Source organism: Fusarium coffeatum (assembly GCF_003316985.1).
Source record: "Fusarium coffeatum strain FIESC_28 chromosome Unknown BRIP53273_contig_300, whole genome shotgun sequence".
Classification (NCBI taxonomy): domain Eukaryota; kingdom Fungi; phylum Ascomycota; class Sordariomycetes; order Hypocreales; family Nectriaceae; genus Fusarium; species Fusarium coffeatum.
This window is the reverse complement of record NW_022158089.1, coordinates 18,971-39,984: the sequence shown is the minus strand read 5'-3', so window position 1 is coordinate 39,984 and position 21,014 is coordinate 18,971. Positions and strand designations below refer to the sequence as shown.

The 21,014-nt window shown below is 46.9% G+C and overlaps 6 protein-coding genes across 6 annotated transcripts; 3 read left to right on the top strand and 3 right to left on the bottom strand.

Moving 5' to 3' along the window:
- Window positions 1-3,526: 3,526 nt before the first annotated feature.
- Window positions 3,527-4,096, top strand: FIESC28_10301 (uncharacterized protein; the record flags this gene model as incomplete). Its single annotated transcript, XM_031164434.1, has 1 exon — window positions 3,527-4,096. One exon carries the CDS (start codon window positions 3,527-3,529, stop codon window positions 4,094-4,096), a length of 570 nt encoding a protein of 189 aa, XP_031011520.1.
- A 1,447-nt stretch (window positions 4,097-5,543) lies between these two features.
- FIESC28_10300 (uncharacterized protein) lies at window positions 5,544-9,504 on the top strand (the record flags this gene model as incomplete). The annotated part of the gene is made up of 5 exons (XM_031164433.1): window positions 5,544-5,918; window positions 5,971-6,163; window positions 6,214-7,234; window positions 7,296-7,457; window positions 7,527-9,504. The coding sequence occupies 5 exons, from the start codon at window positions 5,544-5,546 to the stop codon at window positions 9,502-9,504; spliced, it is 3,729 nt and encodes a 1,242-aa protein (XP_031011519.1).
- A 794-nt stretch (window positions 9,505-10,298) lies between these two features.
- On the bottom strand, window positions 10,299-11,183 carry FIESC28_10299 (uncharacterized protein; the record flags this gene model as incomplete). Its single annotated transcript, XM_031164432.1, has 5 exons — window positions 10,299-10,522; window positions 10,574-10,742; window positions 10,798-10,874; window positions 10,930-10,966; window positions 11,013-11,183. 5 exons carry the CDS (start codon window positions 11,181-11,183, stop codon window positions 10,299-10,301), a joined length of 678 nt encoding a protein of 225 aa, XP_031011518.1.
- A 3,079-nt stretch (window positions 11,184-14,262) lies between these two features.
- FIESC28_10298 (uncharacterized protein) lies at window positions 14,263-14,651 on the bottom strand (the record flags this gene model as incomplete). The annotated part of the gene is made up of 2 exons (XM_031164431.1): window positions 14,263-14,335; window positions 14,389-14,651. 2 exons carry the CDS (start codon window positions 14,649-14,651, stop codon window positions 14,263-14,265), a joined length of 336 nt encoding a protein of 111 aa, XP_031011517.1.
- Window positions 14,652-15,315: 664 nt separating this feature from the next.
- FIESC28_10297 (uncharacterized protein) lies at window positions 15,316-17,472 on the bottom strand (the record flags this gene model as incomplete). The annotated part of the gene is made up of 4 exons (XM_031164430.1): window positions 15,316-16,296; window positions 16,346-16,471; window positions 16,519-17,092; window positions 17,138-17,472. The coding sequence occupies 4 exons, from the start codon at window positions 17,470-17,472 to the stop codon at window positions 15,316-15,318; spliced, it is 2,016 nt and encodes a 671-aa protein (XP_031011516.1).
- A 404-nt stretch (window positions 17,473-17,876) lies between these two features.
- Window positions 17,877-19,687, top strand: FIESC28_10296 (uncharacterized protein; the record flags this gene model as incomplete). The annotated part of the gene is made up of 5 exons (XM_031164429.1): window positions 17,877-18,160; window positions 18,209-18,285; window positions 18,336-18,611; window positions 18,660-18,828; window positions 18,880-19,687. The coding sequence occupies 5 exons, from the start codon at window positions 17,877-17,879 to the stop codon at window positions 19,685-19,687; spliced, it is 1,614 nt and encodes a 537-aa protein (XP_031011515.1).
- Window positions 19,688-21,014: the final 1,327 nt, after the last annotated feature.

The window sequence follows — 21,014 nt, the reverse complement described above, 5'->3', positions numbered from 1 at the left end:
AGGGTTGTCTTCCAGGACCTCCCTGACCGGGACGACCACCAGGACTGTTGGGTCTGCCACCTGGCTTGCCGCCTACAGGGCTGCCGGGTCTGCCTCGTGATGGCTGTCTCTGAGGACTACCGGGCCTGTTTCCATAGTTGCCACCAAAGCCACCGCGGCCTCCGGAACCTCCCGAGCCACCTCGACCTCCTCGAGAGGCACCCGGAGAGCTTCCATGACCACCACGACCTTGATTACCACCGCTGCTACCTCCTCTACCCCGACCACCTCCTGATGAGCCTCCCCTACCACCCCGACCACCACCACTCATACCTCTCTCTTCATCAGAGTCATCATCGAATCTCTGACGACCATTGTTAGACCATCTTCTGCCATATCGAGAGACAGGAATAGATCGTCTGACGGCGACATGTTCATCTCGCCTGGCCGGAGCATTGGAGTTGACTGGTGCTGCCACAATGGCTGGCACAGCAGTAAGGAGAGCAACGACTGCCAGCTTCATATTGAGAGGCTAGGACTTGACTTGTCTTGTCTGTAATAACGATTGTAGTAGTAAAGAATGCTAAGTTGTTTGAGTTGGAGTGTTAAGAATCCTGTGCTTTGGAAGAGAGGAATAGCTTCCTTTTATGCTTGGGACAACTTCAACTTACTTGTTTGTAAGATTCCGACTTTCTACTGCATAGAGTAATCGCAATGCATCTACACATCCATCTTCCAGCTCAAAGACGTTGATGTTGGCCCAAACACGCTTATGCAAGGAGCAACCAATTGCTTGATCGATTACCAGCAGCATCTACCATCCAACACACAGTTGGCACGTTATCTCTTACACACACGTAGAGATCTAGACCATCGAGTGGCTTTCCTCTGTCACCCTCAGAGTATGGTAACTTGGTGGACTCCCCCAATTACGGCTTCGAGCAGATTGATAGAGGTTTGGCTGCTAAAACGCCCAGAACATTCAGCGCAATTCCTGCCATCCCTTCTTGTAACGGCTAACGCAATCAATTGGCGGATGATATGCATTACGTATGGAGAGTTTGAGTTTGCACTAACTCTTTTCTCTCATCGTGTTTCCCCGTTGTGGCACTTGGCTTTTTTCCTCTCCCCACAGAATTTCCTTTTACGACGGCACTATCGAACGATGATAAACTCAATCCTCAATAAACTAGATCCACCTTTCCGCTCTAGAACAGCTGCGACTGGTAGAAATGTGTGGTTATTCCGTTCAGGCTAGAACACGAGACGTTGAACCCGAATGCACGTGGCTTTATGCTTCAATAATTCTCTACCCGCTAAGTCTTATTGATGCAATGGACAACGCTCGGAGTCTCATTCAACGGTAATGATGCATGAAATATGCATAAAATGCTGCTATTGAACCTTGATGATATCAATCTGAGACATAGTCCCGAAAGATCATTTAACCGTTCGGCGAACTGTGGATGCGTGAGTAGCAAGTTCCAGCGGCTGAAGATTGATTCTATTGATGTCTTGATGAGCTGGATAGGCTTGATAGCCTCCAATGGCTTCGGTCACCCGAAGCAGCCACCTTTCATATTCAGCCGGAACTGCGTTCTTGGATCTTGACCCCGCAAACACCGAAGGCCTTCACGCTCTCATAGTCTAGCGTCGAACTGCTTTCTCTAAGGATCGATGATGTATGATTGGGTTGTGGTTCGACAAGTAGTTCGATCGAGATCCTTGATGTCCCACCAAGTCGGTACGCTTCGCCAAATCTAATAGGAGTGGTACAGTCTCGTCAAAGGTTGAGCTATGTTTCTCAGCTGAAAGTGTGTAAGAATGCTCTCAACAAAAACACCATCTTTGGTCTCACTGATTAGAATTCGAGCTTATGCTAAGCGAACCCTCTTGCATTAGACAGGAAAACTTTGATGCCAAATGATGCTAGATACACCGACTTCGGTGTCAGCTTACTGCTTACAGTCAACTGAGGCATGGCAAATTTACTGACAGGTCTTGGTCAATTCTCGAGTGGCAAATAGATTTATGAGACAGATGCTTGTTTCCGACCACGAACTACCCATCAAGACGCCTTTCAACCGTGCCAAGACTAGATACTACGTGCTGAAAAATAAGAGCTTGCATGTATAGCTGGATAATATGTAGAAACAGAGTGATGGTGTCGCAATATCCGCATACCGCGAACACACTATGACCTTTGTAACAAGGCGCCCTGTTTGTGGCACCTTTGGCGCAATGAATCTCTAAGACAGATGGTATCCTGTTCCGTGGCACCACACCTATCATGTTCAGCTCTTGATCGTTCGATCGGTCACATTTCTTTATTATGCCGAAGGCTAGTCGCTCGGTCGCGGCATTGTGATTCTGCAGATAAGCTTGCTGACAATAGCTTATATATCAAATGTCGCACATCCCTTCAACAGGAGACTGGGCTTGTATTTATTGAAGTTTATTTGATATTTGACCTGGACTTTCTAATACTTTGTAAGATGTACCTGTTGAGTTGGTATCTACAGATCTATGATTGCGGGACATAGAAAAAGGAACGCTACATGACTGTAAAGCGCGGGCAATACCTCAGAGTAAGTTAGTACATTATTACCATCATCAGTTCGATCGGCTGGCCGGCATCTGTAGTTAATCCAGGGTTCAATACCGCATTGTAGAGGTCCCTTTTGTGCAGAATCTCCTGCATCATGCAAGTAATGCTTTGCATTAGTAACATGGGCTCAATGCCATACCTCAACTTTTGACTGCTGTCAGCTCTGCAAAGGTTGTGGTGTGTTCACTTGTTGCTTGCGTTCCTCGTTCCTCACATGTGTGTATGTAGACGTACGGTAACTTTGAGGGTGTTGTTGAATTCTACTTCGGTGTTACGAGACTACTGCAAATATTGGAAACCTTATAAAAAGCTGTGAAGATGGTGTGTGGCAGATTGGTAGTGTAAAAGCCTGCAGTAGTTCGAACCGAGTATTGGGAAACGGCTAAATGGCTACCCATGAAACCGTGTTAAGCTTGAAACCGAACGATCGGACTGCTGAAAGGCCGAGCGTCTGAATCTCCGACATATTGCGGCGCTTTCTTCCACAAACGATGTATTGGTCAGTTGTCTTTGTTCCCCATTTACTCAGTTCATCCACCTTCAGTAATCAAGATGTAAAAGTGGTCTGAAGCGAGATAAACTTAGTGAGTAGGCCGGTCTAGAATCGAGGTCTTGCACATTATATGTCTTCGTAGCATTGTTGTTGCCGGTACGCCTTCCTGACGGTATGCACTTACAGAATATCAAAATGACACTGGCGAGTTGGACTGGAAGCGGGGAAGTCAGTCAGCCGAGATTCTGTACTAGCTCTCTTAGCCTGACCGGATCAAAGAAGTTCTATGTGGAAAAGAGAAACACCGCCTTCCATCGTAGTAAAATCCAAGACTGTAACAAGCGTACGACTGTCTACAACATACAATGGCGCGTTCAAAGAAAAAGAAACGCAGAGTTGGCTGATTTTATCTTGAAGAAGGCGAAACGCCTTCACAACGACATGCAATGGCGCAAGCGGCCGCCGAGAATGGTGCTCCACAGTGGTACTGCCGAATCCTGAAACTCAGGGGTAGCACATTTTCCACAAGTGAAGATTACGACAAAGATCTTCTTGAGCTTAGGGACGAGGATCTGGATGACGAATACCCTGATTGCAAATGCGATGAGCAAGACATTGATTGTTACTGTGATGAGCTTTGGGAACCGGACGAGAGCAAATCGCGAAATAGAAAGTACACTGGCCCGGATGCTGCTCATCTTTATGAAGTGAAGGCAGATCGAAGCCTGCGAAAACACGATGTAAGGGATGTGCGTCTTAAAAAAGAATCGGAAAAGCAAGAGCGGCTGAAGCTGGATCGTGACAAGGAGAACAAGGTCCTTGAAGTTCTCAAAGAGCTTACAGAATCAGGAGGAGATAACGACCAGCCTGCTGGATTTGATCTTCTTATGAATAGGCATTTCGATCTCTATTGTTCGGATTTTACCGAGCTTTGGTGGGACGACTACTTCCCAACAGCATACATTGAATTCTACGACCTCAGCAAAGAAACGACTCTTGGTGTACCTATAAGCTAGGGGGATGATGGGATCTTACGCGGCGTTTTATTGGTTGATGAAGACAGGAACAAGATGTTTAATCCTGACGAGAAGAACCTGAACATCCGAGGCCACATCTACTTCAGCGTATTCGGTGGCTATAACTTTAGTCGCTTTGATCCCCCCCAGTACGTCGGAATGGAGAATTGTGTACTGAACACTATCGAGGGCAGACTTGACTCGAAGATCCGCTTCATAAGCACAGATTACCTGATTCTCACTGTCCCTGGAACAATGGCGAGTTTTACCACCATGCCGGTCTGGATAAACCCATCTCCGCTCCGCGCTCTATTGCGTGGCTTGTACGGGACACCTAATTTGCTCCTTGTCCAGCTATCGTCCACATTCTAGGTCAGGATCTTGTGCAGCCACAGCAACGCGTCTTGGATCTTTGCTACTGTAAAGGACAATGGTAAGATTCGCGGAACCATGTAGGTACGTCGCGTAAAGCGGGGTAGGCGTTTTTGCGGCTGAAAGCAGGGATCATCTCAATTAACCAATTACATCTCAGTTAGAAGCTCACAAGACACTAGCCGCTTTGATGATCTTGATCTTGGCGTTGGTTGACGACGTAATCTTTACTGACAATATTCTACATTACCACTTAACAATTCAGGCTGTAATGCAACCTCTTGAGCTCAATATATGCGTGCCGAGTCATACCGTAGCACTGTACATGTCTTCGCCGCACACTGCTGACCAACAAAGTTACAATCATCAATGCAGGATCAGTTCATTCATTAAGTTTTATCCATCCTTTTAGTAACATGCTATGAAATACGTAGTTTTTACACGTGAAAAAGCGCTGATGTGACACAATCACGTTGACTGTTGCAATAGCTATCGCTTTAATGTCAGACATATCTATGTCCTCCTATTTCATGTAAGGTTACTGTACATCTGTAATGAAGGTCTGTTCAAAATGAACATGCAGCCTACACATTAAATTCGTTCGCTGTGCTACAGATTGCGGGGATCAGGACTTCCTCTTGTGTATGTAAAACCCATCCAATGTATCATAATTCGTATTGGTTTGCAGTATTGGGTAGGATGTGGAGTCTTGACCAGTTGAGATCAATCTTTATGCTGTTACGACACGGCAGACAGATCAAAAACGCAACCAGGACCGTTTCAGGGAATATGATGCGCTTTGACAATTCTGCCTTGCCACATCGAATCTTCCAACCAGGCTGATGCTTCGTTGTAAGTCACATATCAGGCTGTGATAATATCATATTATCAGGTCAGTGCATTGCGTGTTACTTCTCGTCAAGTCCCAAACCAGGCTGTGGAAGGATTGTCTCATACTAATCCTGCGTACTATGATACGTGATGTCAAGTCACAGATCATCAAAAAGGTGCTACCGTCTTCCTCTTCTTCTTTTCGTGATTTCCCTCTAACATACACAAAGTCTTCATTATCAAAATGAAGTCGAAAATGCCGTCTCGCAACCGCTCGCCACAACAGACTGCCGCTCCAGCCGCTGGAGCCGCCCAGGATAAACCAGTTCCTGTCAAAGAACTGGATACTACAATTCACGACTTTCAATCTATCCTGATTGATGATGATCGCAAAACTCTACAACAGCTGGAAAACTCACCTCACGACGTACAATCGATCATCGCATTCACAACCGAGCTAGAGGAGATCGATACAAGCCGCCGAGGGAGGCGAATTGCTACCAGACTTGTCCCATTCTTGCAGACAATCGGACAATTAATACCAGCTGTCGATACATCTATGAAACCCAGGTCTAAGATTTCTGCACTCATCTGGGGGTCTGTTAAGTTAACATTCATGGTATGCGGGTACGGCTCTCAGACACAAATCTTCACTAATCCTAAAATCCCAGCTTCTCGCGAAATTTTCATCCTACTTCAAGTCTCTTGTAGAACTCCTTCATGGCTTTAGTCCACTGTGTGAGATATCTGCTGAGTATCCAGTCATTCTAAACAACTCTTCTCATCTGCAAGGCCCAATCTGTCAACTTTATACAAGTATCATCACTTGTTTTAAGGTAGTTCTTACGGTTATCGGCCGATCTTGTAAGTTGGAGCAGTCCCGTTGCAATTCCGTGCTAATGCATATATCGTAGCTACATCGCAGGATTGGACGGCGATGGCAGATTCATTCCGCAACGAACTTCAAAGCTATGGGGAAGTTATCAAGGCCAATGCTACAATCGTGCAAACCAAAATTGAACACGCCAAGGCCCACCTCGGAAGCCCAAACCAGGAAAAAGGGGTAATGCCAATGTCTTCCAGGCCTACTACCTCAATGCGTCTCTTCCAAAGTCAAAAGCGGAAGGACATAGCAGGACATCGACGACGTTGCCTCCTTCAAAAGCTTACATCTTTTAAATACACATCCACATTCAACAGCCAGCGAAATAAACGCCATATCGGCACAGCTGAATGGGTTTTCCAGACAGATGAGTATCAAGAATGGGTCACGGGTAAAGCGCATCCCGTTCTTCTCATAACTGGGAAGGCAGGCTCTGGAAAGACTGTATTAGCAACATCTGTCGTCGAGAAACTGTGTCAAGTCCCTCTGCCCAAGCGATTTACTTCGTTTGCTTTCCTTCACTTCGACAATCCGGAGAGCCTGAAGGCTTGGACTGTCATTCGATCATGTCTCCAGCAGGTGTTATCTACTCTCAACTTTGATCAACTCGACTCTAAGTCAATCTCCAATATCGACGAACTCCTGGCACAAACCAAATCGCACATGCCTCCCAAGGCAGCTCTAAAAGCACTCTATGTGATGATGCCATTACTCATAAATGAGTGGTTCATTGTGCTCGATGGGTTGGACGAGTGTGATTCCTCCCAACAAGCAGTCATCTTGCAGTTCTTCTTAGACGTTTATAACTCGTCTCCTAACTCCCCGCCAATGAGGATTTTGGTGTCTTCGAGAGATACATCCACCGAGGTCCTTGACTGCACCTTCCCTGCCTGTCTCCGAGCAATTACGGGGTCGTCTCACACAAGCGCGGACATCTGCACGTATGCTGGAGACATCATCAATGAGAAGCTCTCAGACGAGGAACTGGTACTAGACAACCCAGACATAGTGAATGAGATTCTCGCAACTATTGTGTCGAAAGAACAGGGAATGTAAGTAGAGCCATGCAGACGAGATCACGATGGCCCACTAATGACCCATGCTTCTAAATAGGTTCTTATGGGCATTCCTCTCTATTCAAGACATCTGCTCCAGAACGTCTGATAATCACATTCGACAAGCACTCCAGGAGATACCGACTCATTTGACAGAGACATTCGACCGTGCGCTTGGCCGGATCATGAAGAAGGGAAACCAGAACATCGCAAAGAAAACGTTTGCATGAGTGGAAGCAGCCTTGCAGCCTCTGACACTACCTCAGCTCCAGGAAGCGTTATCTATCAGAGGCGGACAGCGCACTTTCTGCCAAGATGATTTGATCAGTGACATTGGTTGTCTCCCCGTTTGGTGTGAGGGCTTTGTTGAGGTGGACGAAGCCGACAACACTGTGCGTTTCAGTCATCGAACCATTCGTGAGTTCCTCCTGGCGGCCAGTTCTGGAGAATTCAGTGGCCTGCATATCCAGGCGTCGAAGTGCCACCAACTTGCGGGTGAGACTTGCATCACGTATGTCAGCCTTGACAACTTTCAAACGTATTCGGGAGGTGGGAAATCTCCCAATGTAAGCCCCTTCGCTATCGTTTCAAACAACGGTGAACCATCCACACAGACTTGTCAGACTCCAGTGAAAGATGGTCTGAATTCTCGCTGGAGCCGTCTACTAGTTCCTGGGCCGAAACAGTCAGAGACCGTATCACCAACCACTACCACGGCGCCTTACCTATCAAACCGACAGCCCACCCTACGCGATGCGGCTATTCGGTCTCCTTTTTATGAATATGCAAATACGAATTGGTTCAAACACAAAATCCAGTTCGATAGAGCGGGCAATGAGGTCACATGGAAACTCCTGGGAAATCTTCTCCGTGCCAACATCACTTACTCTGACAACGTTCCCTGGCGAGATCAAGAGTGGAAAAATAAACTCAGGGATTGCTATTTCAACAAATTTCCTTTCCCTCCAGCCTTACTTCAGCTTTTGCACGACTATGAACCTTGGTTTATTTATCTCTACGCCCACCATTCTGGCAACTCGGGGCTCTCCTGTCGTGCCTTCATGTTGGTTTCCGAAGACACTTTGAAGGATAGACGGTTTCGAGAGCTTCTGCACACACTAGCAGCCTGGAAAAACCACAAGGCTTGCGCCAATCGATGCCTTTCCTCAGTATTGCCTCAACTGGACCACTCATTGCTTATGGAAAAGGTTGCACAATTAATTGCGCGGGGAATGTCATATTTTCCCGCCTTTATAGACTTCGCCGAGAAGAAGGAGTGTGGATGCGCAAATCAGCCCAAGTATACACTACAAGAGGATATTTGTAATGTTCTTTCCGAAGGATATTGCCCAGAAGACCATCCGTACTTGCAGGCTCTTGCAGCATTGGCTGAGAACGTTAGATACAAGAATACGACTATCACAGCGGTGTCTTGGGGCGAAGCATATCGGATCAGTATGAGAGAGCTATTTGAGGCTAGGACCAGGTGCTCAAGATCAATATTCGACATTCTCGTTGAGGTTGCCCTGCGGTATCCTCCTGGAAGTTTCAGAGACCTCAGCAAGCATATGCCAAAGTTCTTCGAGAATTATCGATCTAAAATTGGGGGAGCATACTCCTGGGAGGCTCGAACCCAGCTCACCATCTCTCTACTTCAGAATCTAGGAATGTCACTTGAGATGAGAGACGTAGGTCAAAAGGCCAACAAGGAAGACCTGAGGAAACTTAAGGACTGCATCCATCAACTCTCAAACTGGGGCGGGATAGTTCCTCTACACAAGACAACTATTCAAAGAACGTTTCTCTACCTTATAATTCCTGTTATGAGGACAAGGCAAGACTTTGCGCCCCTCGTGGAACTCTTCTTTGGAAGATCTGTCCCACCAGGTCTTGAGTATGTCCACGAGGAACTCTTCAGACAATCAGTCTGGCACAACAACTGGGACCTTGCAGCATGCCTTCTACGCCTCCAGAAGACACCGGTGGACGCCTTGGACCACAGCGGCATGTTCAGCTACGTTCGCAAAGCACTGCGTTGCGAAGCCTGTTATTCAGAATTTTCACAAGGGACAAAGATTTTCACAGTCAACGGTGTACCTCATAACCCATTCTACTTATGTTCTGAGCATTGGTCAATCATTTGCGAAAGGATGAATGGTGGAAACTTGAACGCAGAAACGCATAGTATCAAGTGTTTAGGGTCTCCTACCGCATCGCTTCCCACACAAGCGGAGGACTTGTTTCTAAGGAGGAATCTTTATCGTTAGATGCAGGGTACCTACCACAGACCACCACCTAGTATAATCAAGCGTTATCTACTCTTCCAATACAGCATTGTAAGGTATCACGAGCGAAAGTACCACTTGGAAATATTGTTGGAGAGTATGATAACATTGTATGTGGGTTTTCCATCATCTGCGTATAAATAGATCAAGCTCCAGAGTGCAATACCACCTGTTCCTTTATTACGTGATGAATGCAAGTCTCCCAAAGGAGCCATAACCTCCAATGCTCCCTCATCTATGCGAAGTAAAAGTATCCATTTGGATATCGTCACACTTGCTCTCCACAGCTACCTCCCGTCGAACATGTATCTGGGACCACTTCCCTTGCTTGCCATCTTTTCTTTTGGTGCCATCATACCCATCGGCATACAACCCATCCGTTGATCCTTGCAAACTCCGACTATCATCCAGCCGCTCAAACGAGCCATTCAACTCATTGACTGTCTCTATAATCGTAGTGCTTTTCCCTCGAGTCGGAATTTGGCCGATTGTTTGTATCGCAGAGAACTTGCTCCTGGTGTTGTTTCCAGAAGATGCGTCTGGTTTCGAGGAACCTATGATGGGGGCCAGCATTCGCTTTAGAATTGGTGCACATGGTGGAAGGCATGCTCCGATTATCGCCAGGCAGATTTCGGTGGTTGACGCAAGGTTGCCCCAGATGAGGGTTTGGGTAATATTCGAGGACGTTTGGAAGACCAAAAAGAGGACGAGGCGAGCAATCGAGGCGAGCACAACACTGAGTAATAAGTCTGTTAGCATACGGTCGTATAACTGGACTAGGCAAGTAAGGACCTGCCCCCGAGAAGGAAGATGGTAGTAACAGCCCACTTCTTATCTCGATTCATTTGCAGATTCCAGACCTCCCGGACAGGGAGGGCTACAGTCAGGATATCGAAGATGATGTTAGGAATCGTAATGCCGACATAGAAGCGATTCGAGTCGATGCACGTAGCAGGGATAGTCTTATCCCAATATCCCGCTATTGGGCGGCAGCTAAAGACTATCACCGTCTATTAGCAGGTTCAACTTCATGGACTGCAACGAGACTTACTGCAAACAATCTCACTGGCAAATCCCCAGCAAGCTATTAGAGTAACGAGGACCCATGTTCCATAACGCAAGAAGCGCGATTGAGAGAAGATGCGGTAATACATCGCAAGGACAGCCATTTTAGACAGAGGAGCTGCTAAGCAATATGTCGTCTCGAGACCAATAACACACTAGATGGGGAGGTTATTAATAAATTTCAGTAGAGGGCATGGAAGCAAAACATACCTTGAGCATATTCGAGACTCCATTAGGATAATCCCTTCCAACTTTGATGATGTTGTTTCCATAGCCGAAGTGTATAGCTTCGAGGCCGAGTCAGTGTAGTTCGACGTAATATGCTCAAAGAACAAAACCCACCGACACTTTCGGCAGCAATGATAAGATGATTCGCTATCTTGTAGCAATTAGTATCAGAAGTTATAATGGCAGATCAAACTTACCAGAGCGGCAATCGATGTGTACTCATCGATAGTCCACTTACTCCTCGTTATATAAGAAGAAGTGTACAGACGCAAGCCAACAAAGACAGTAGCAACAAAACTGAGTATACAGTGCGGCACCATCATCACCACTGCAATGTTGCTCTCCGAATAGAAAGAAGCGTGATCCATGCTGTCAGATTAACGAGTATGAGGATTTGTCAATCTCAGCGTTTAGCTTCCCTGCTCGTGTACATATACCACCTCAGACATGCAATTACTCGCGTAAGGCTACTAGCTGCTTCAATTTCTGCAGTCCTGTGTGAATCCTTTGAAAGTAGCGCTTATGATATTACTATTACTGTGAAAATGCGAGACGCGGGTAGGAGCGGACATTAGCCCTGGGCGCACCCTTTGACCTGTTCTGGTTTAGATGAATTGATTCAGACTAGCCAAGAGTGATCTAACACTCGAATCCTCAGAGCGTAGACCGCGCTAGGGTCTGGACAGTCAGGGGATTGTATCATCCGGCAGATCAAGCTAAGGCTGATCTGGCTAGTGAGTCGTCAGCTAATTGGACAATAAGGTTCGATAGTCCACGGCTAGTTTCGATTCGAGATTTGGTTCAGATTGCATTGATCTTCAGAGATGTCGATCTCCCGCGTTCTGCCGCAGATTCTCAAGTGAGCCAAATAAACTATTGATTCGTTAACAGTAGATGTAAATGTGAAGGTGTAGAACCACGTATTGTAATCTTGTATCTAGAATGACAATTGATGTTCAAGTAAAGGCTGACTGGGAGAACTAGTCTTGTTCCATTACGTCTTGCTCCATAGCTATCGATAAGCGCCTGTCCTTAGTATGACTCTCAGCCATTGGCTGGGATACGGCCGCTTGAGTCATAAAGCACTAGCTATGTAGCAGGTCTGACACGCCGTCAGGTATGCAGCTACCTTGCTGTGATCTTTTCAAATCTGTAGCCAAACCGTCGGAACCGAGAAACTAGTCATATCCGCACTACTACTAGACCGAGTTGAATAAAATAAGCCTTAGCAATACATTGGTATTAGTTCCTAGGTTGTGTTTGTCACTCTTAGTCAGGCGATGCTTCTCGGCCCGGCAGGCAAAGGATCACGCTATCGAATTCTGGGCCAATCTCCCAATTAATAGCTAACAGTGAAGCGCATACCCGGGATGAGGTGAACACTGGGGTTAAAGGACCTTAAAATTCTATATATGAGAAAACAGATTTCGACTCGTACTTTCACTTACCCCACTATGTACCCTTTCGCACCACTTTCAAATGCGAGAGCACCAAACTGTGAAAGTGATCTTGGCCTAGGGAACCAATACTTCCAGGGCAAGGTGCCAATCACGACGAGAACTACAATGAGAACGCTCAGCCGAAGGGCATAAACAGGAGAGATGAGAAGATACGATTTATTTCCGACGAAACTGGACAAATTTCACTTTACACCTGATGACGTCTTTGACAAGATCAAGTTACTGTCTGAAGACAAGGACGTTTCATACCAGCGAAACTGTATTCGCATGCCGCGGATTTGCTCGAGCAGTGCCTCGTCGTAAGGAGCTAGGTGCTGATCTGGTCGAAGAGGTTATGTACGACACGGAGGGGCGGTTTGATTGGGATGAGGAGTTGAGGCCGATGCAGCTGCAGACAGCCGACATGCGCATATCTAAGTCCAAGGCTAAAAACTGGGATCTTTGGGTAGTTGGGTTGCTGACTGTTGGGTTGGTTCCTCTGGCTTCCGTTGCGATTGGGAAGTGGGCTTGGACGGAGAAGAGGGCGGTTGGAGACTGGGCTGGGAAGACAATGCATTAGATTCTAGATTGATTGCGATGCTGAATAGCTTACTTCTAGCACTCACAGCAGAAGGTAATACCATAGTAACATGATTGAAGGAATCAGGGTCTGGAACTCTGCTCGCACCGCAATGCTCTTGTCCTCCACACTTTTCCCTTTGAGGCGCATTCTTACAATCCAAGCTTGATGTCAATGACGGCGCCCTGATTAATTGATACTTAGTCCTGTGGGTCTGCTCTTCATCACTGTGAATGAAGGAAACATGGCTTCCGCACGATGATCTTGTCTGTTCCAGAGAGGAACCCTGACTCGACTTCAACGATACGCAGGTGTCTCTAAACAGGACTTGTTGTGGTATTTAATATTTTTTTCTTCGAAAAGACATTAAGCTTCAGCTATAAGCTGACCACATACGTCATGTTCAATCTACTGAAGGGAAGAATGTACTTGTTATGTTTCGTCTGTGAAGCTACCCTAGACTATGCTCGAGCAAGTGAACCAGGTACAGATAAAATACAGCTGAAACTAATCAGACTGAGAGTGCCATTCTGTGGAGTCACTTTCCTAAAACATCAGTCAATAATTGGCTCGCTTGGATAGAAGACGTAGATAGTACGGATAGTGAAACCAGCTATGCTGCCACCTATCAGAAGCATTGTGGTGTTAGATTGGGTGTCGACCAAGTGGCCACAAGGCGTTCACACTGATCCACTTACGCGTTCCGAACAGTCGCGACGCGTCAGGGTGTCAGAAGAGATGGCCGTGAAGAGCATGGGCAACGAAATGATCCAGTTATCTTAATCGAGTTTATGCCAGTGACTAGACTACTTTATCTATGTAGCCTAAGCCTCGTAAACCATAATTCCCGTCACTCGCCAAGCCAGAGGTTTCCCTTTACTGTCATGTCTTGTTTTGTTTGTACTGTACGCGCCGTGATGGTTTGGCCAGTGAAGGACCCAATGCATGCGTTCCTCAAGAGCACGACCTAAGAGTGGTAGCCTGCACGAGCAATTTTGTTCGCACTGATGTCCGTGCTGATGTCCGAGTGGCTTTTATATGTATACTCCAGATCTAACAGGGACGTACATAAGCTAAATGATCTCAGGCTACGGTTTTGCTTTGCTTATTGCAAGTTGTTATAGAAGGCAAAATAGATTAACAAGCAAAGCCATCCTTTGCACTCAAGCTCTTAGACATTTGAGAAGCCACTTTCGTCAGCCGTGGATTAATAGGTAATGACGGTATTTAGTATAAATCGCAATCTGACTAAGAACATCTAAATGAAAGGAGTGTATAACCTCGTCAGACTGTCACCGTAGGGGTAAGACGGAAAATCAACTAAGAGGCACCTTTACAGCTTCCATCCAGCCCCGCTACTGCCTTTGGAGAATGACAGAAGGAGTTCAAGGTCATGAAAACCTTCGCGCTGCGCCGGTTTGGCCCCATCTACTGGTTCGGCCAGCATCCTCGCCAGGAACCAGTAACCTCTTCAATAGCGTTGTTCACCTGCCACGCCAGCCTAGTAACATTTTATGAGTCATACATTTGCTTGGACGTTCGATAACGACTTACCCAGCCGTGGTGCTCAAGTCAACCTGCCACCAGCCATTGTCATCGGTCTTCCATGCCTGCCAGTTGTGAACCGTAACGCTTTTGCCTCGGATGGCAGACAGGAAACACTGTCCAGATCGGTCCTCGCAGTAGCCCTGGAACTTGAAGGACAGGCGCTTGAGGCCCCCATCGTTCCATGAGCCGTTGCACTTCCAGTCAGCGGCCATGGCAGTTGGGGCGGAAGCAGCAACGAGAGCTGTAACAGTTGCGAGGGAGGTCTCCATATTGGGAAAGGATTGTGAAGTTGGTTTGTCAAATTGAATGTAGGAGAAACTGTTGCGTTGTCGAATGATGACGGTAGAAAATGGTAGTTTCATGTCGCCCTCTTATAGCGATTGTTTTCTCGCCTGTGAGAAGTCTTCTCATCAATCAATGGAAGTCCTTTCTGTCTCTGAATATCAGTTTAACTTCCAATCAAACTTCAAATCCCCAATCTCGACATATCTTACGTGTAGATCTTTCATCTACCGCTCTTCCCCGCGACTAAGCTTAGAACCTAGAGCGGTAAGATTTTTCAAAACAGTCTGTGCGCTCTTGCTTCATTGGCTAGCTCGTACAGAGCTGAATTCAGCTCTGCTCTTTCTGGAAATCGCCGTCTAGTAATCGCCGCTGATCTTCTATTACTATGTAGGTTGAAAATAATTTACGGTCACATTTGCACAGCCGGGCGGAGCTGAAGGATTCTGTCAGCTGACTATTGTCTCAAGCTAGGCTCGGCAGTTGAATGCCTTACTGGTAGCGCTTACGTATTGGACTACACAGCAAGACCTCTGCATTTTCTTACCGGACAGAATGTCTAGCAAACAATTGAGTAATCTGGAAGGAAGGTATAGTGTAACAAATTATATAGACTACTGATCTATCGATGCATACTTTCTAAAAAAAGATCTAGAGTTTAACTTCTTCTCTACAACATCCAGACGTTAACCTCGATCCAATATCCTTATCCGAAGGCACGTCAATCGACGGGTTCCCTGTAAAAAAGTCTGAAGGTGTAATATGCAACTGAAGCATCTCCACAGGCATAACGGGCCAATCCTCGATCCTAGGATTGTGCGTGAGTCCAAAGACGCTCCACAGAACGATATCCTGATTCAGAACATCTTCATTGCGATCTGCTGCGTCGCTGACACCGCCCACTTCAATCTTACTCTGAAGTGTATACCTTCCTCCCGCATATAATTCGTGATCCTTGTACCTGGTAACCCAGAGGTGATGCTTGGCGAATAATGCACGTTTGGCTTGGACGCTGTTCGGGTCGGCTAGGAGGAGCTGGGTTGGTGGCGGGGTAATCTTGTACCCTACTGGGTTGCCGGTGATGGGGTTGAGTTTATTCAGGTTCTGTACCTTGAAGACTCGATTGTTGAAAGGTGCTGCATCGACACCTTGAGAGGTTGTGATCTGCGTCTTACGCACCTCATATAGGTTGCCATTGGGATTTGTCCGACGGTCCATCCGAAGCGGGAGACTCTCTTCTTGAACCACGGTGTTTTCATTTCCATCAATTGCAGGATCCATTCGCACGCAAAAGACATGTTGATGGTTTTGCGCCAACGCTCCAGGACTAACGACATTACCCCAGTCGCTTGTCTTACCAGGATCGATGTTGACAACAGAGACGATTCCTGTCGCTCTGGCCTCTACGACAATGCCAGCTGATTGATCGAACTTGTAATTGAAGATATACTCGTAGTTGGCAAGGGTAATGATAAACTGGATGACGAGTTCTCGACGTCGTGTTACAACGGCACGGCCAGTGCGCCAGTCAGTATGCTTCCAGTTGATGCCGTTGTCTTGTTCGTGGAGACAGATGACGTTCTTTGTGTCTTCGGCAGTTCCGTCGGAGTCGATAAGGACACCGTTGAAATACTAAGATGATGTTAGACTCAATTCAATCGAGGTTAGACAATTGTCCTACCTTGATGACTCCAAGGCAATCACACCCGAGTGTCAGATTGTTAACGGCATTGCCGAGACCACCATCACCAAAGTCGAACGCTTGCTTTCGATGGTAAGGGGGTCGCGGATCGGCGTAGGGAACAGTCTAGAAGTTGTCAGAACAGCTATTGATGGGGGACTGAGTCATCTTACCATATCGCTAATACTCAATCTGTACATAATCGGCCTGCCATCGTATCGGATATCGTGCAGGACAGCTCCTTCGCGAGGATTGAATGTCACTCGCATCCGCCACTTTTGCCACTGAACAAGGTTTCCCTCTGTAACAGAAAAGCTAGGTCCATTTGGCTGCACGACCATCAACGGCTTCAAGTCCTGCCGTGTACCTCCAGGAAGAAGCTCGGGGACATACTCTGCGGACTGGCAGTGATCAAGCAGACCTGGCGCATGTGTCTTGGCCGTTAGGCTATCGCCCTTGCCACCAGCGGCTGCTTCTTCAATGCGAACGATCTTCTTTGTCCTGGCGTCCATAACGGGAATAAGAGGGATTGGATGCGAGTAGAAGTTGGAGTTTGGGCCCTTTCTTGTATCCCGGGCGAAAATGAGAGCTTGGAAATAACGCGTGTTGCCATCTTGGATATCTGGCGCACCGTAAGGCCAAGGCTCAATAACAGGCTCGAATCCAGTGGGCAGCCTGATTTTGCTCAGCTTCTCCTTGAACAACTCGGATTCTTGAACAGCTTTCACAACAGTGTCAAACTCGTAACTAGTGGAATTAGTAAAGGACCTAGACAATCGCTTGGGTACTCACATGGTAAGACTTGATTGATGCTCAGGGCTGATGACCTCCTGCTCAACAATCGTCTTTTGAGTTAGATCAACGACCGACTCATAATACTGCACTTGCTGATCTCCACCGATGATGTCGTAGAACACCTGAGCGCAACGATCGGGTCGTGGCGATGTGGTGTGCAAGTTACCAGAGTGCTCAAGTTGTAGAAATTTCAGAACTTCCACTTTGGGCGGCTCGAAGAGATAGGATTGTCTAAAATACAATGTCGAGCCAGGGTGTGCTTCCTTGACAATATCTCGTGCAAGGTTTGTTTCCCTGCTGCTCAGAGCAGAGAGAGGATGAGGGTAGGCCATGATGGATAATGAGGTGAATGTGGAAAAGAAGACCAGTGAGAGTGATTCTGTTTGAAAGATAACAATACTTTTTGCAGGTCTCAAATACTTGACCGTAAAATACCTGATGAAATCTCGGAATGTCCTCGGAAAACATTTCCGAGCACTGGTATTAGAGGTGTCGGAACGCGGAAACCGCTTCACCTCCCTAAGCGGCCTTATCTCCATCTACACCAACTTAGGCCTTAGCGTTCCACTTCCCCGCGTTATCAGTACCAACCTCTCGTCCACCCTCTATCCCTGGCTAGCGTCCGATCGGCCTGTAAGTGCCGGCAGATTGCGTATGTCTTCTTATCGATTCCTTTTTATACATGGTCAGCGCAGCGACGTTCCGAGCTCACAGCAAGAATTTATATCATTAGAAAATGTCTTCTACTTTCGATTTCAAGAATGCAGACATCGAGAAATATCAGATGGCGTCTGTAAAGAACAACGGAAATGCTGTCGACGACGGAAACACAGCCATTGCCGACAACGAAGATGCCTTGCGTCTTGCACAGCTCGGCCATGACCAAGAGCTACGTCGAGAATATTCCTTGTTCTCTCTAGGTGCATTGTGCGTCTGTCTTATGGCAACTTGGGAAGCTTTGTCAACTGTCATCGCTACAGCTTTGATCAATGGAGGAGCACCATGTCTCTTCTACAATTAGTACGTGTACTCTTGTCGATGACTGAACACACCGCTTACAAGCCCCAGTGTTCTCTCAGCTATCTGCTCATTGTGCATTGCCAGCTCACTGGGTGAGATTGCGTCTATGTACCCTACCGCAGGAGGTAATTCAGCATCGATTTCTATAATTGTACTTATTACTAACTTGTTCTAGGACAGTACCACTGGGTAGCCGCTCTCACAACTTCACGGATCCGAACGCCTGCATCTTTCATGACCGGCTGGACTTGTGTGGGGGGGCAGATGGTTTTGACCGCATCGGCCGCCTTTGCCGCTGGTCTCCAGGCACAAGCTCTCGTCATTGTCAACGATTCCGCATACATACCACAACGGTGGCAAGGCCTTTTGTTTTACTGGGCTATTCTGTCCTATGCCTTTGTGCTCAACGTCTGGGGTCACCGAGCCTTGCCGTTACACAACACCGTGTCCGGTCAGTATCAGTAGGCTAAGTCAGTCCATCTGCTAATATTCGCTGCAGGTATCATCCACGCTGTTGGTTTCTTTGCCATAGTTATCGTCCTTGGCGTCATGGCCCATAAGAACTCTGCTTCTTTTGTTTTTACAGAGGTTACTAACTACAGTGGGTGGAAAGATGATGGCGTTTCATGGCTTGTCGGGATTTTGAGTGCTGTGTACCCTTTCTTAGGGTGTGTATTCTTCTACTCCCCCAATTTTGAACGACTCGCTAACCTTCCCAGGTACGATGCTGCATGTCATCTAGCAGAAGAGATGCCCAATGCAAGTCAAAATGTCCCCATTGCCATGGTCGGCAGTGTTGGTGTCAACGCCTTGATAGGCCTCGTATACGTGGTCGTACTTCTATTCTCGACTGGCTCACTGGAGACCCTTCTAAAAACCCCGACCGGATATCCCTTCATTCAGATCTTCCTTGACGCAACAAAGAGCAATGTGGGCACCACTCTTCTGTCCCTTATCATTGTATGCATCGCTACTGCTGCAACCGTTGCTGGCGTTACATCCACTTCCCGAACTCTATGGGCATTTGCTCGAGACAAGTCCACGCCATTCGACAAGCACCTCAGCAAAGTCAACGAACGACTACAAATTCCTGTCTATGCTGTTGCAGTAACAACTGGTTTACAAATGCTTCTTGGATTTATCTACCTCGGTAACACAACAGCGTTCAACGCGTTTCTATCCATGGCTATCATCGGCATGTATATCAGCTATGCGCTTCCTATCATTGCTATGCTCTTTGCAAGACGACGCCTCGTGGCAGCTGATAGCTTTGGACCTTTCAAGCTGGGACAAATTGCAGGCCCTCTTCTCAACGTTATTAGCCTCGTGTGGATTGCAATTGTTGTAGTCTTTAGTACATTTCCCTCTGCTCTACCCGTTACAGCGCAGAACATGAATTACTCCATTGTCGTCATGAGTGGGTGGACCGTTGCTGGAGCCTTGTATTATCTACTGCGAGCCAGAGCCAAGTACCAGGTTCCTACGGTGGGCTTGGACATCGTGGATGGGGTTCAACAGTCAAACTAGGGCCACCTCAGACTAGCTCCGTCCGTAGTTTCACGTGTGTTCATTCTTTTTGCTTCGTTGATTGCTAGTATTGCTTACATATGGGGTTTGAATCTTGAGCTGATGCCAGCTTGGTAGCTCCGCGCCATCAGAAGTGTGTTGCCTGCGTTCACAGTGCCCTAAAAATAGTAAATGTGTTGTAAAAAACAACAATGGATTGGCTTTGTCTGAATTTCGAATTCTTGTTTCTCATGTCATCCAAAGGTCTTTTGGTTAACTTGATCACATAGTTCAGCAAGGCTCAAGGTTTCTACTTAAATCTCGCATTTAAGAACGTGCACCTTGATAGGAGGACAATATCGAGGGACTAAAAGCGCAAAGATGCTTTATAGGGCTGCCAACGGGGCCATGAAAATGGACTTCTCTGAACCATGGTCAGGTTTCACAGTTGTTGCGTGGTGGTCTTGAACTTGGGACGAGGGAATTGCAAGACAGAGAGACATTCGCGTGCGATTGAGATAGTAGCAGAAAATCAAGTCTCAAGGCTAGAGAAAATAAGGTGACGCTGAAGAATAGCGAAGAAAGCAAAAACGGCGGGATCGGTCTGTAATGCCTAATAGGTTCGTGACGGTAACGATCTTAGCCGCCGCTACATCGGTTGTAAAGATAGGTGCCATGCTTTCGAATTCATAAACTATAGGAAGTATTTGTATGATGAGTACTCCTAGAACCAACTACTCCTTAGCCTATGTTGCAAGTACATTATAATATCAAGCCGATAATTCTCTCCGCAAACCCAAGAAGCTCCAGCCGCTCTATGGCTTGATAGCATACAGGTAGGTTGCAACATCTCGATGCAAGATCCCATCAGCAACTAGTTGGTCAGCGGATTCGGCAACCCATGTCTGGCAGTTGCGTAGATTCGCTCTTGTAGGGACTCCCTAAAAGGTATGTAAGTCTGAATCCCTCACCATTCTGTTGTTCTGTCTAAATACGCAAGGATCTGCTCCTCTCAAACGCTACAAAAAGCTAGATCCCAGACAGAAACTGACATGACATGTACTTACTGGGGTACCGCTTGGTCTCATGGTTCCCGTGGGTGGTTTGACCTTGAAAAGGCTTTCCTCCAATGCACAAACAGGTTTGTGGTCGATTTTGCGTTGCATGTTGTTCAGCATCGCCTTCTCATTGATGTACTTCTTGTCAATCCACTGCAGTGATGCTCGAAAGATAGGCTTAGTCGGAGTAAATTGGAAATCATAGCATCTCTTGATTTCCAATTCGAATCCTTGATTTGGATCGCCAACTGCGTGGATAATCGTGCCACACTCCGGACTGTGGCTAGACT